This window comes from Nansenia antarctica, assembly GCF_963989245.1.
Source record: "Nansenia antarctica genome assembly, chromosome: 1".
NCBI classification, from domain to species: Eukaryota; Metazoa; Chordata; class Actinopteri; order Argentiniformes; family Microstomatidae; genus Nansenia; species Nansenia antarctica.
In genome coordinates, this window is record NC_137674.1 from 103,157,022 (window position 1) to 103,169,521 (window position 12,500).

General features: G+C 47.6%; 1 protein-coding gene across 1 annotated transcript in view; it reads right to left on the reverse strand.

The window, feature by feature from the left end:
* Nucleotides 1-4,314: 4,314 nt before the first annotated feature.
* Nucleotides 4,315-12,500, reverse strand: part of epas1b (endothelial PAS domain protein 1b) — a gene marked incomplete at its 5' end in the record, with an annotated part of 30,929 nt that continues 22,743 nt past the window's right edge. Inside the window, 5 exons of the mRNA XM_080528737.1 lie at nucleotides 4,315-8,902; nucleotides 9,749-9,910; nucleotides 10,052-10,160; nucleotides 10,574-10,670; nucleotides 11,981-12,498. Of these exons, the coding sequence (XP_080384863.1) occupies nucleotides 8,751-8,902; nucleotides 9,749-9,910; nucleotides 10,052-10,160; nucleotides 10,574-10,670; nucleotides 11,981-12,498 (1,038 nt within the window). The 3' untranslated portion in view covers nucleotides 4,315-8,750. The remainder of the gene's footprint in view (nucleotides 8,903-9,748; nucleotides 9,911-10,051; nucleotides 10,161-10,573; nucleotides 10,671-11,980; nucleotides 12,499-12,500) is intronic.

Genomic DNA, 12,500 nt, shown 5'->3' on the forward strand with positions numbered 1-12,500 from the left:
TGAAAGATGTGTGTGTGTGTGTGAGCTGGGAGAGAGTGTATAGGGGCTAGGGGCTACGGGAGAGTGTATAGAGGCTAGAGCTAGGAGAGAGTGTATAGGGGCTAGGGGCTAGGAGAGAGGGTATAGGGGCTAGGGGCTAGGAGAGAGGGTTTAGGGGCTAGGAGCTAGGAGAGAGTGTTTAGGGGCTAGGGGCTAGGAGAGAGGGTATAGGGGCTAGGGGCTAGGGCCTTGGTCTAGGGATTGATTGGGAACAGTCCCAAAATAGTGCAGTTTGAGTCATTCTCTTAAAACGGTTCCTCCCACCGCATATGTTCTGATACCAACCCGGCTGGAGGCCTGAGACCGGAGGAAGTTTGATGGGCCGTACGCCCCCCCCCCGGTTCCTCCCATTCTACCTCCCGCTGTTTTGCTTCTGCATCACAAGAACAACCAAAACACTCTTTGAGTCCACCGAAGAAGCGAAAAAAAAAAAAAAGATCTCCTTTGTAGACGGAGAAGAATGAGAGTCTGGACGACGTTGGGTTTCTAATCTGTTTGGTGGAGGAAGGAAGAGGCACACAAAGACCTGGGTCTGCAGCTGTGTGTTTGGGTTGACAGGGATCGCCAGAGCCAGTCAGGGCTTGTTGAAAAGAAGCTCGCTACAGTAGCATAACTATGTGGGGCAGATACAATATTGCCCTGAGGGGAACTGTGAAAAGGAAGAGAGGGCTTCTTTTTTTTTTTTTTTTGCTAAACTGTTTTAGTGACTTTCCGTTTTGGTTATTTCCTTTTTCTAGAATTCCCAGTTCAATGTTTTGTTTTTCCCTGCCCGTGTTTGGTTCCCGGAGACTTGTTTCTCATCAAACTGCTGCTGGCTTCTGTCCTAAATTGTATGCCTGCCTGGCTATACACAAGCACGCACGCGCACACGTGCACACACACACACACACACACACACACACACTCACACACACACTCACGACATGCACGCACACACACACACACACACACATACACACAAACACAAACTGTCTGTCTGTCTGTCTATCCCTCTCTGTCTGCCTGTCTGTGTGTCTGCCTGTCTGTCTTCTACCTCTCTGTCTGCCTGTCTTCCTGTCTGTCTGCCTGTCTGTCTTCTACCTCTCTGTCTGCCTGTCTTCCTGTCTGGCTGCCTGCCTGTCTGCCAGCCTGTCTGTCTGCCTGCCTACCTGTCTGCCTGCCTGCCTGCCTGCCTGCCTGCCTGCCTGCCTGCCTGCCTGCCTGCCTGCCTGTCTGTTTGTGTCTGTGCGTTTGTCCAGGACCGGTGAGGATATCCGTCACAACCAGAAATACAGGAGTCATGTGGCTGTGGTCTCTGTCCCTTTGAATAAAGCTGTCCCGTGCAGTTGATGTCATGAATAAAGCTCTCCCGCAAATGATGTCATGAGTGAGGTACACCTCCCGTGACAGGGAGCACACGAAACATAACATGATTACAATTCAACAGAACAGAACAGAACAGAACAGGGTCAGATTGAGGTGAAGATAGACTAGATGTCTAATCATCTCTATGACCCTCACCCCAGCTACCTGCACCCAGAGGGCACACACACACACAGACACACGCACACACACACGCACACACATACACACACAGACACACACACACACGCACACACACACACACAGACACACACACACACGCACACACACACACAGACACACACAGACACACACACACGCACACACATACACACACGCACACGCACACAAACACACACACACACACACACACACACTCTGACTTCATCTGCTGTCTAAAATAGCTCATAATAGATGAGTTAGTAACTGGGCACCATGCTAATCACCACTCTAATACGTTCCCCAGATATCCTGTCTCCCAGGCCCAGCAGCACTGGGGGGGGGGGGGGGGGGGGGGAGGCCTTCCTCCTTCTAGAATGAGAGACAGAGATTGATCAGCACAGCACAGGGTTGGAATGTTCTTTTCACGAACATGTCGGAGGCCAAAGTTCTGGAGCTGCTCTGCTCTACTCTCCCCCTCCCCTGGCTCGGTGCAGCACAGCCCTGGCGGGCCGCGGGGAAGTGGGGTCCACAGAGCTGGGGGCGTTGTGGCGGGATGGGGGCACAGGGTCTGTGGGGGCAGAGAGGGAGAGGAGGAGGGCAGATGAATGGTGCTCTGGTAGTCTATAGAGGCGTTGGCATCTTTGCTCATTTTTTGTAAAACGATAACAAAGTAAAATTGTCATTGTTTTCGGTTCAATTAAATCACCTGTATCTATACATATTGTTTGAAAAAAGATCAAATATCGATATGTCTATATTTCTTTAAAAATAACGAAATATTTCACGGGGTGTCCTACTCTTTTCACATGACTGTATTACATGTTAACAAAGGGCTGTTCCAGAACCCTTACTCCCTTAGAAAACAGGCCATGTGCAGCAGACAATCACCAGCCTCCCGGAGGCCCAAGGAGTGAACTGCAGCTCACCTTTGTCCCAGCAGGCACTTGTCATCCCCAACTGCCTGAGGTGTTTGTCAAGGCCAGTAACACCAGCCACTGCAGCGCGGAGGCACTTTAATATGGATGACTGATATGTGATGTGAAAGGTGCAGTTAAACCACAGTAAAGAAAACAAGAGGCAGCTGGCTGGCCCACAAACACAGGGGACACAGTCCTATCAGGGGAGGCTCGTTTGGAATGCCTGAAACTGAATGGAATGGCCATGGAATGGAATGTCCTCAAGAAGAATGTTTCTCATAGAGGAAGTGCTGTAGGGAACAGCAGAAGAAGAGTGTTTCTCATAGGGCAGAGCTGTAGGGAACAGCAGAAGAAGAGTGTTTCTCACAGGGAAGAGCTGTAGGGAACAGTAGAAGAAGGGTGTTTCTCACAGGGCAGAGCTGTAGGGAACAGCAGAAGAAGAGTGTTTCTCATAGAGCAGAGCTGTAGGGAACAGTAGAAGAAGAATGTTTCTTATAGGGCAGAGCTGTAGGGAACAGTAGAAGAAGAGTGTTTCTCATAGAGCAGAGCTGTAGGGAACAGTAGAAGAGTGTTTCTCATAGAGCAGAGCTGTAGGGAACAGCAGAAGAAGAGTGTTTCTCATAGAGGAAGAGCTGTAGGGAACAGCAGAAGAAGAGTGTTTCTCATAGGGCAGAGCTGTAGGGAACAGCAGAAGAAGAGTGTTTCTCATAGAGCAGAGCTGTAGGGAACAGTAGAAGAAGTGTGTTTCTCATAGAGCAGAGCTGTAGGGAACAGTAGAAGAAGAGTGTTTCTCATAGAGCAGAGCTGTAGGGAACAGCAGAAGAAGAGTGTTTCTCATAGAGCAGAGCTGTAGGGAACAGTAGAAGAAGAGTGTTTCTCACAGGGAAGAGCTGTAGGGAACAGCAGAAGAAGAGTGTTTCTCATAGAGCAGAGCTGTAGGGAACAGTAGAAGAAGAGTGTTTCTCATAGGTCAGAGCTGTAGGGAGCAGTAGAAGAAGTGTGTTTCTCACAGGGCAGAGCTGTAGGGAACAGTAGAAGAGTGTTTCTCATGGAGCAGAGCTGTAGGGAACAGTAGAAGAAGAGTGTTTCTTATGGAGAAGAACAGTAAGGAGCAGTAGAAGAAGAGTGTTTCTCATAGGGCAGAGCTGTAGGGAACAGTAGAAGAAGAGTGTTTCTCATGGAGCAGAGCTGTAGGGAACAGTAGAAGAAGAGTGTTTCTTATGGAGAAGAACAGTAAGGAGCAGTAGAAGAAGAGTGTTTCTCATAGGGCAGAGCTGTAGGGAACAGTAGAAGAAGAGTGTTTCTCATGGAGCAGAGCTGTAGGGAACAGTAGAAGAAGAGTGTTTCTTATGGAGAAGAACAGTAAGGAGCAGTAGAAGAAGAGTGTTTCTCATAGGGCAGAGCTGTAGGGAACAGTAGAAGAAGTGTGTTTCTCATAGAGCAGAGCTGTAGGGAACAGTAGGGAACAGCAGTCAGATACGATGTCTGGGTCAGTACTGGGTCAGTACTGGAGCTAGCTGTGCTCTAAAGGCCATTGACCGTGTTTTTTGCATCGGCTTTTGCCATTTTGGCGTCACCATGACGATTGTCTGTTAACTGAGATGAGTCATCCTATCGTCCATGTCAAAATGTCAAGATGTGTTTTTCATGAAGCACTGGATGCGGCTGAACAAGGTGAACTCAAACATGTCTTTAAACCGGTGGAGGGTCTGGGGGGACATTAGGTCCTTGTATGAATTGAATGCCATTTTTCATCAGAACTAAACTATTAGTGATGGAGTCTGACCTGTTTTCAGACTCAATTCAGACGAGAGAGCACACACACACACACATCACACACAAGACACATCACCCGTAGGATCAGTATGCTTTAATAAGATCTCAGTGCAGAAATACAAACTTCGTATTGGGTTAAATTGCCCATACAGTAATAACAATAATAATAACAACAGTATAATATCAATAATGTCAATATGAATTTAGCGTATTAAAACAAATCATAGGATCATCTAATATAACTATAACACACATCAACATATTTTAATATTTGATAAAAGGAGGACATATCCCAAAGAAATAAAACAACACTATAACAACCCTCATTATATTTAGTAGCCTATAAATGCTGATATTGTCTTTAAAGAGGACGAGATCTCCGATGGTTTCACCTCGTTTGTTTTTCCGTTGTTTTCAGTTTTTTGGGGCCCTTCAAAGAGACACAGGATCGACAGCTAAGACTGGTGAGACCTCTCTCCTGCAGCTGCACATCCGCAACTTCCCCCCAACCTACTCTGATCACATACAGGAGCACAATTTAGTCTGGGTCTGGTCTGAGGCTCCTCTGATGTCCTGGCCTTGCCTCCTCTCCACCGAAACAAGAGAGGAACAGGAGGACCCTCTCCTCCAATAGGAACAGGAGTAACCCTCTCCTCCAATAGGAACAGGAGTAACCCTCTCCTCCAATAGGAAAAGGAGGACCCTCTCCTCCAATAGGAACAGGAGTAACCCTCTCCTCCAATAGGAACAGGAGTAACCCTCTCCTCCAATAGGAACAGGAGTACCCTCTCCTCCAATTGGAACAGGAGTAACCCTCTCCTCCAATAGGAACAGGAGTACCCTCTCCTCCAATAGGAACAGGAGTACCCTCTCCTCCAATAGGAACAGGAGTACCCTCTCCTCCAATAGGAACAGGAGTACCCTCTCCTCCAATAGGAACAGGAGTACCCTCTCCTCCAATAGGAACAGGAGTACGGCCTTTGAGGCATACAACACGTTGACCTACAACCCCTCAGTAGCCAACAAGGCACAGGACACTGGGTGAGCTATCTCACTTTGGTTTCTATCGCTTAGAATTCAAGTATAGAAAGAAGAATCATTTGAGATTCAGAGAACTTTCATAAAACAATACAACGTTTGGGACATCTTTCTGCATATCTGGCTGTTTCTGGACAATGAGTAGAGTGACCACATCCAGGGTCTTGTCAGTCCACCAATGAACCAATGCATACTGTACTGAAGCGCACACACACTGCATACTGTACTGAAGCACACACAAACACACACACACACACACACACTCACACTATACTGAAGCGCACATACACACACATCACACACACACACACACACACACTGCATACTGTACTGAAGCACACACACACTGCCCAGAACCCAGCGAAACACCAGGAGTGGTCAGATCATTCAAACTATTTTTCAAGGCACAAGGGAAACACGCCTATGGAGCCACTGCTCATTGTTCTCTCTAAAGAATAAATAAATACATACAAATGACACATCCTTGGACTGAGCCTTGTGTTTAATTTGTCTGGGCCGTGGCCATGGGTAATTTAGAGGAAATGTCCCACATTCCATTCACTTTAGCTCCAAACAACAAACTCGCCTGATACATTTCCATTAACGCTGAGTTGGAAGCCGTGTTCTGTCTTTGTCATAATGTACTAAAGGTTGACACTAGGCTGGCTAAACTTGGCATGGTTGTTCCTTCAACCGAACGTAGCATGTTTCTGAGAAAGGGAGAGAGAGAGAGAGAGAGAGAGAGAGAGAGAGAGAGAGAGAGAGAGAGAGAGAGAGAGAGAGAGAGAGAGATAAGCTGACTACATGAGTGAAGTCTTTGGAGAGATCTGCATCAGTGGGCAGGCTGAGCAGGATGTGTCTCTCTGTCACTCAGTGCAACAGTGTTTCTCTTTCTTTCTCTCTCTCTCTCTCTCTCTCTCTCTCTCTCTCTATCTACAGTATCTATATATTTATTAACCTATATACCTACCTATCTACAGTATCTGTAGATCTATCTATCTTTTTGCTGACTTTGTGTCGCTACTCCAAGTGTGGGTCTCTATCTAGCAGCTCTGTAGTTAAGCGTCTATATCAGTCTCTGTTTTCTAAAGGTAAGCACATCTGCTAGAGCATTGCTCTCTACAGAATAGCTATCAAGAAGAGAAGACTACCAACCTTCCTATGAAGAGTTGAAACGTTTAAAACAATGCTACTCTTTTAACATATTCGACTTAGCATTTTCAGAAAACGCATGCTTCCAGCCAGTCAAGGAAAGTGCCCTTAGGATTCGAGCATGGGCTTGGTTTGAGTTGTTCAGTGTGTATTAGCCTCACCGTCAACCACCCTCTACGTCACACTGTACATAGCGTAGCCTGTTCAACCTTCACCAACCTGCTGCCCCATCACACCAACACTGTCTGATAGGTCGATGTGGGGGATCCTATAGTCTTTAGCCTTCTAGAACTCTCCGCTAGAGCTTCTCCGTTGGTCTTCACCAGGGGGCGGGGCTACATTGGGGTTCTAATCAGGTCTAAACAGTGTCTAGGTCTAGGGGTCTCAACACACAGCTTAACAAAGGGGTTGGGAAGGCTAGTGTGTGTGTGTGTGTGTGTGTGTGTGTGTGTGTGTGTGTGTGTGTGTGTGTGTGTGTGTGGGAGGGGGGTTGTCTGTGGGTGTGTGAGGGGTGTGTGTTGGGGGGGTGTCTGTGTGTGTGTGTGAGGGTGTGTGAGGGGTGTGTGTGTGTGTATGTGTGTATGTGTGTGTGTGTGTGTGTGTGTGTATGTGTGTATGTGTGTGTATGTGTGTGTGTGTGTGTGTGTGTGTATGTGTGTATGTGTGTGTGTGTGTGTGTTTGTTTGTTTGTCTGTTTGTATGCATGTGTGGGGGCAGCATATGTGTGTGTGTTTGTGTGTGTTTGCACAATCTACATCTACACAACGTCTGTGCATTTGAAGGGCATAACACTGGGTTGAATCGCCATGGAGACAACCTTAAGGCAATGCTAAGGCACATTATATCAGTTAGGAATCAAACTTTAAAGACAATCTCAGCAAGGACACAAGAAACAACAGCCAACATCAAAATACAGTGTTAATGAAAGTGGATCCATATAAAGTTTCCCTCTAAAAATGCAAGATGGTTACGTGTATGATATCTAAGAAGCACCGTCACTTCAGATACTGTTGGAAGTGATTCACTTAAGTGTGAATTTATCGCTTGTTTACAATAATCTCAAATGCTACATGTCAAAAGTGGAACTTAGAAAAGAATCAATAACTTTCATATATCTTGTTTTTTTCTTGTTTTTTCCTCCTTCTTCTATTTTCTTTCTTTATTTCAAGCGATGAGCAGAGCAGTATTGGCCTGCTGACAACAAATGGAACAAATTCATGATACTTTTGCATATTTAGACTCTGAAAATAAATGCCACTTAAAACCAAAACACAACAAAAAGACCAGCACTATGAAAGGAGGTCTAAACACACAGGAATCTGACCTGCATCTACAGGGTAGATAAGACAAGTACCAAGACACATCAACACTACTACAATACTATCCTCCACATTATAGGAGCAACACAGTTTCTGTCTTTAAATACATATACGTGCTTACAGAGCTAAAAGTCACACTTTTAAAGTGGTCATCACACAAAAGACAACACCTCCAAAAACAGAGACAGAAAAATGGGGGGTGGATGAGGCAGTAGAATGTTGCTAGGGGTGCCAGGGTGTACTGGCTGAAGTTGGGCTCAGGTAAGGGTGGCCATGGCTGGGTCGGGGGGGGAGGAGGAGGAGGAGGAGGTTGGGGTAAAGTGAGGAGTATAGGCCTACAGTAGCTACCTTGGTAAATGGTGTAGGGCTGGGTCTATGGCTGGGTATGGTAGGGTGTAGGGTCTAGGGTACATGGCTGGGTGGGGGAGAAGGAGGAGGTATAGTTTAACATTGACATTTAAGTTATTTAAACAAAGAAAACTAAATAAACTATACTATACGATCAGCCATCGGCAGTCACTGTGCTAGAGACAGGAACAAAACAAGTTGTTGTGTTGGTTTAGTGAGTTTTAGTCTGCCCACTCCTCCGTAGCCTTGAGGGGGTAGATGATAGGGTAGGGTGTATGGTGTAAGGTGTAGGTAGTAAGGTGTGGGGGGTAGGGTTTAGGGTGTAGGGTCTAGGAGGCCTGGTGTAAGGTGTAGCATGTAGGATGTAGGATGCAGGGCGTAGGCTGTAGGGTGTAGGCTGTAGGCTGTAGGGTGTAGGCTGTAGGGTGTAGGGTCTAGGAGGCCTGGTGTAGGGTGTAGCATGTAGGATGTAGGATGCAGGGCGTAGGCTGTAGGGTGTAGGCTGTAGGCTGTAGGGTGTAGGGTGTAGGGTCTAGGAGGCCTGGTGTAGGGCATAGGCGAGAGGCTGCAGGGCATAGGCTGTAGGGCGTAGGCTACAGGGCATAGGGAGAAGGGTGTAAGCTATAGGGAGTAGGGTGTAGGCTGTAGGGTGTGGGGTCTAGGAGGCCTGGTCCAGGGCTCTCAGCAGGTCGCTGCCCTGCAGAAGGTGGAGGTTGCCTTGCAGAGGGATGTTGACTTCGCAGTCGTAGCGGGTTAGCTGGGGGAGACAGTAGGACTCGCAGGACGTCCCCAACAGTCGGCTGGCCACACCTAGACCACAACAAACAGTTGACACCGTTAGCAGATAGGAATTGACCCGGTCAAGAAATGCTAATGTCATCATTCGAAATAGAAAGAAGCTTTATTGTCCAACAACTGTATATGACAGAAATGTTGGTATTTTGGTATGCATGTTTTCGTTTTTTTGGTATGTAACTAGCTTGTAACCCCCATTAAGAGAGGGAGGTGAGGCATTTAAGGCAACAGCCAACTGGTGAGGACAACTTGTTGACGATGACTAAGCATCTTTGGCTCATGAATGATAACCTAAAAGCATAGCCTGAGATTACGAACAAAGGATATAATTTGTTCCAATCACTTGTGTGCGTGTCTGTCCAAAAATACCCCCACGGGAATGTCAATATTTTTTCCTTAATCCTTTAAACCCAGGCCAACCGGTTGCTACTGTAAAGGCTTGATCTTTTCTTAGGAACGTAGCCGCAAAGAAGGGGAGTAGCCTGTTACAGGTGAGGTCAACACCCAGACCACAAATCTAAACCTTGACAAAACAAGCACATAATTGTGGGTTCTGATGAGGTAAGACAGTTGAACTAAGCTCATGAGGCATTTATATTCCTCAAGAATCATCGGCTATATATCAATCATTTAAAAGTCCTAAAATGTATATACCAATCCCAGATTGGCCCTTTACGGTTCAGTAGCCACTTTTCGGCAGCAGTGCCAGTGTGTGCCAAGACTAACTAGCGGCCAGCCAGTGCTCAAAGCCTGGTACTAGTGCCAATTGTGTCATTGTAGTGGCAATTTCCACAGTTGACCTTTCCAGTCCCGCCCTGTGTGATCTCCCGTGTGTTTACATTCTGCGGTTCCCAGACTCACCCTCTGTAGTTTTGGCAGAGGGCAACATGCTGTAGTTGTAGCACTGTTCGGGGAAGGACTTCTTGGGTGCACCGGTTCCACATCCTGGATACTGGGCCTTCCTGTGTTGCTGGTGGGGGCTGAGGCGCTGATCAACACTCCCGGGTATCACCACATCTTTATCTGAGGGAGGAAGGGAGGGGGAGATAGGGAGAGGGAGACAAAAGTGTGTCACTCAATTTTTCTCAACTGTTCCACTATTTTGTCTGTGACTGTGTGAAGTTGTGAAGTATGTCCCGCTGGGGCCACCGTCCAGTGACGTACCTGTCAGGGAGCTGGCGCTGAGAGACCTGTCCATGATGGCACAGCTGTCATTCCTCATCCTCTTCCACATCATCATCATCTCTGATGGCTTAGACAGGGTGGTGTCACCCTGCAACACACACACACACACACACACACACACACAAACACACACACACACACACACACACACGCACACACGCACGCACACAGACACAAACAGACACACACATGCGCACACACACACAAAGACACACACACACACACACACACACACACACACAAAACCAAGAGCATGAGTATCAGTAGATCTAGTAGGACAACGGACAATAAAGACTTCACCCGTGCTTATTAGATAGGGAGCGTATACACACTGAAGATCAGGAGAGGCTGGGTAATGCAAGGTTGCTGGGTGTAATGCAAGGAATGGAATGAGGAATGGTGTGACAATGAGCCTGTCCCCTGATTTCTACCTCCACCTCCCAGCCTCCCCTGCTGAAGGCACATACAGTATCTAGTCCCAGAGGTCGGTTAGACTCTTACCACTGCCATCTGTGTGAAGGAGCGCTTGAAGCCGCTGGCCGGGGCCAAACTGGCTGGACTCATGTCTCTGCAGGCCTGGACAAAGTTCTCCATGGACCTGCAGAGTCCAGGAACAACACATCAGGCCAACATGACCAAGACATCAAATCACATGACACAACATGATGACTCTCATGACTCTTTCTCACAATCTGACTGAGATTAAACTGCTTCATCACGTGACACTAAGCGTTGTTAACGACCGTCCTTGTTCCCTAACTGAGGGAGGGTACTCTGCGGAAGGCCGTTACGTCACAAAATGTCTACAAAACTGGAGATACCCATCTTTTTTGGAAACAGGCATTACGATTGCTAGCGAAAGAGATTTGGCGCGGTTAGCTAAATACCTGTAAACGAATCAATTTATGTATGTCATTATTTACTAAGTTCATATGTTTAACAGTAATGTTGGCATAGAAATAGAATTAATGAGTAGAACGGACACAGTTCATCAGACCGCGGCCATTTGGCTCATACAACCAAAAGATGGCTGACATGGAATTGTAATACATCATAGCCATGGTAATCATTGCATGTGTCAAACACAGATTGTGTCGAGCGTCATTTGACCGAACGCTCCAAAGTCATTTGAGTTGAGTTGGTTGTTAATAAAACTGTGAGATAAAAGTTCCAAATGGTACATCACAAGATGGCCGCCGGTACACCCACCATGGAATGTTGATTTGAACGGGGGATGTTTGATCTACTCATTCTACTTGGATGTCTATCTCCCAAAATAACGAGTGTCTCCATTTCTGTTTACATGTTGCAGTTTGTGACGTACAGACATTCATACTCTGTATAGTCAGATATCTACTAACAAGATAACCATCCACATGGTCTGAGATCTCTCCCAGACAGGATTAACAATGTCTGAGATCTCTCCACTAACAAGATAAGCATCCACAGTGTCTGAGATCTCTCCTAAAGCCTGGTACACACATAACGATTTTCTAAATCTTAACAGATTTTTTTTATCTGAGAGAGACCCCACACGTGAAGTTAAAAAATCATGGATTGAACAGTTTTGATCGTATTGTGTGTGGTGTGCTCCGATATTCCCAATACAGCACACCACATACATCTGTCCTACGACAGTCTAGAGTCTCGTTCGCCAAGCCAGAAACCTTGCGTGATCAGGGTAGTAGACCTGTACGAGGCAGCCATGTGCGACAGGGGAAATAAAGTGCCGAAGAACTAAAACGAAGAAGACGTGTCAGTCAGCTCGCTTCTTAATTGGCTACATTCCATTCCACGTCACAATCGGACTCGGGACTTGTCAATTTCGCCCACACACAAGAGGACTTTTGATCGTAAATATCGAACACGTTTAATAACGGTTGAGACCCCCCCCCCCGCCCCACATACCTCTGCTTGTGGAGGGGCATCCTGTTCACCGCCACGTTCTGACACGAGGGTCTCCCGCCCGCGCCCATGGGGTCCATCAGGCCCGGCTTGGCCACCCGTGGGCGTTGTTGGTAGTTTAACAACGGGTCCGGGGGCCACTTCAGGTTCTGACGGTCCCCCGTGTAGGACAGAGGGGTGCAGTCCGGGCTGTGGTAGGGGGGTATCTGGTCCGGGCTTGTGTAGGGCCGGGCGGCGGCGCGGGTGTCCATGGTGCTGGAGCCAGGGCCTCTCTTGTCGCCTGGTGCCCACTTGGCAGGCTGGTAGTGGGCAGACTCGCCGGGGGACGAGCCCAGGGGCTGGAACAGGCTGGCGATGCTGCTGAAGCTGTGCAGGGTGGAGGAGGAGGAGGAGGGGTGTCCGTGGCTGTAGCCCCGGTCGCAGGCCGTCTCCTCGGGGATGATGGGGTTGAGCTGGAAGTCTTCTCCGTCCATGGGGATGTAGGGAGCCAGGGTCTCCAGATCCAGGTCACTCAGGTCCATCT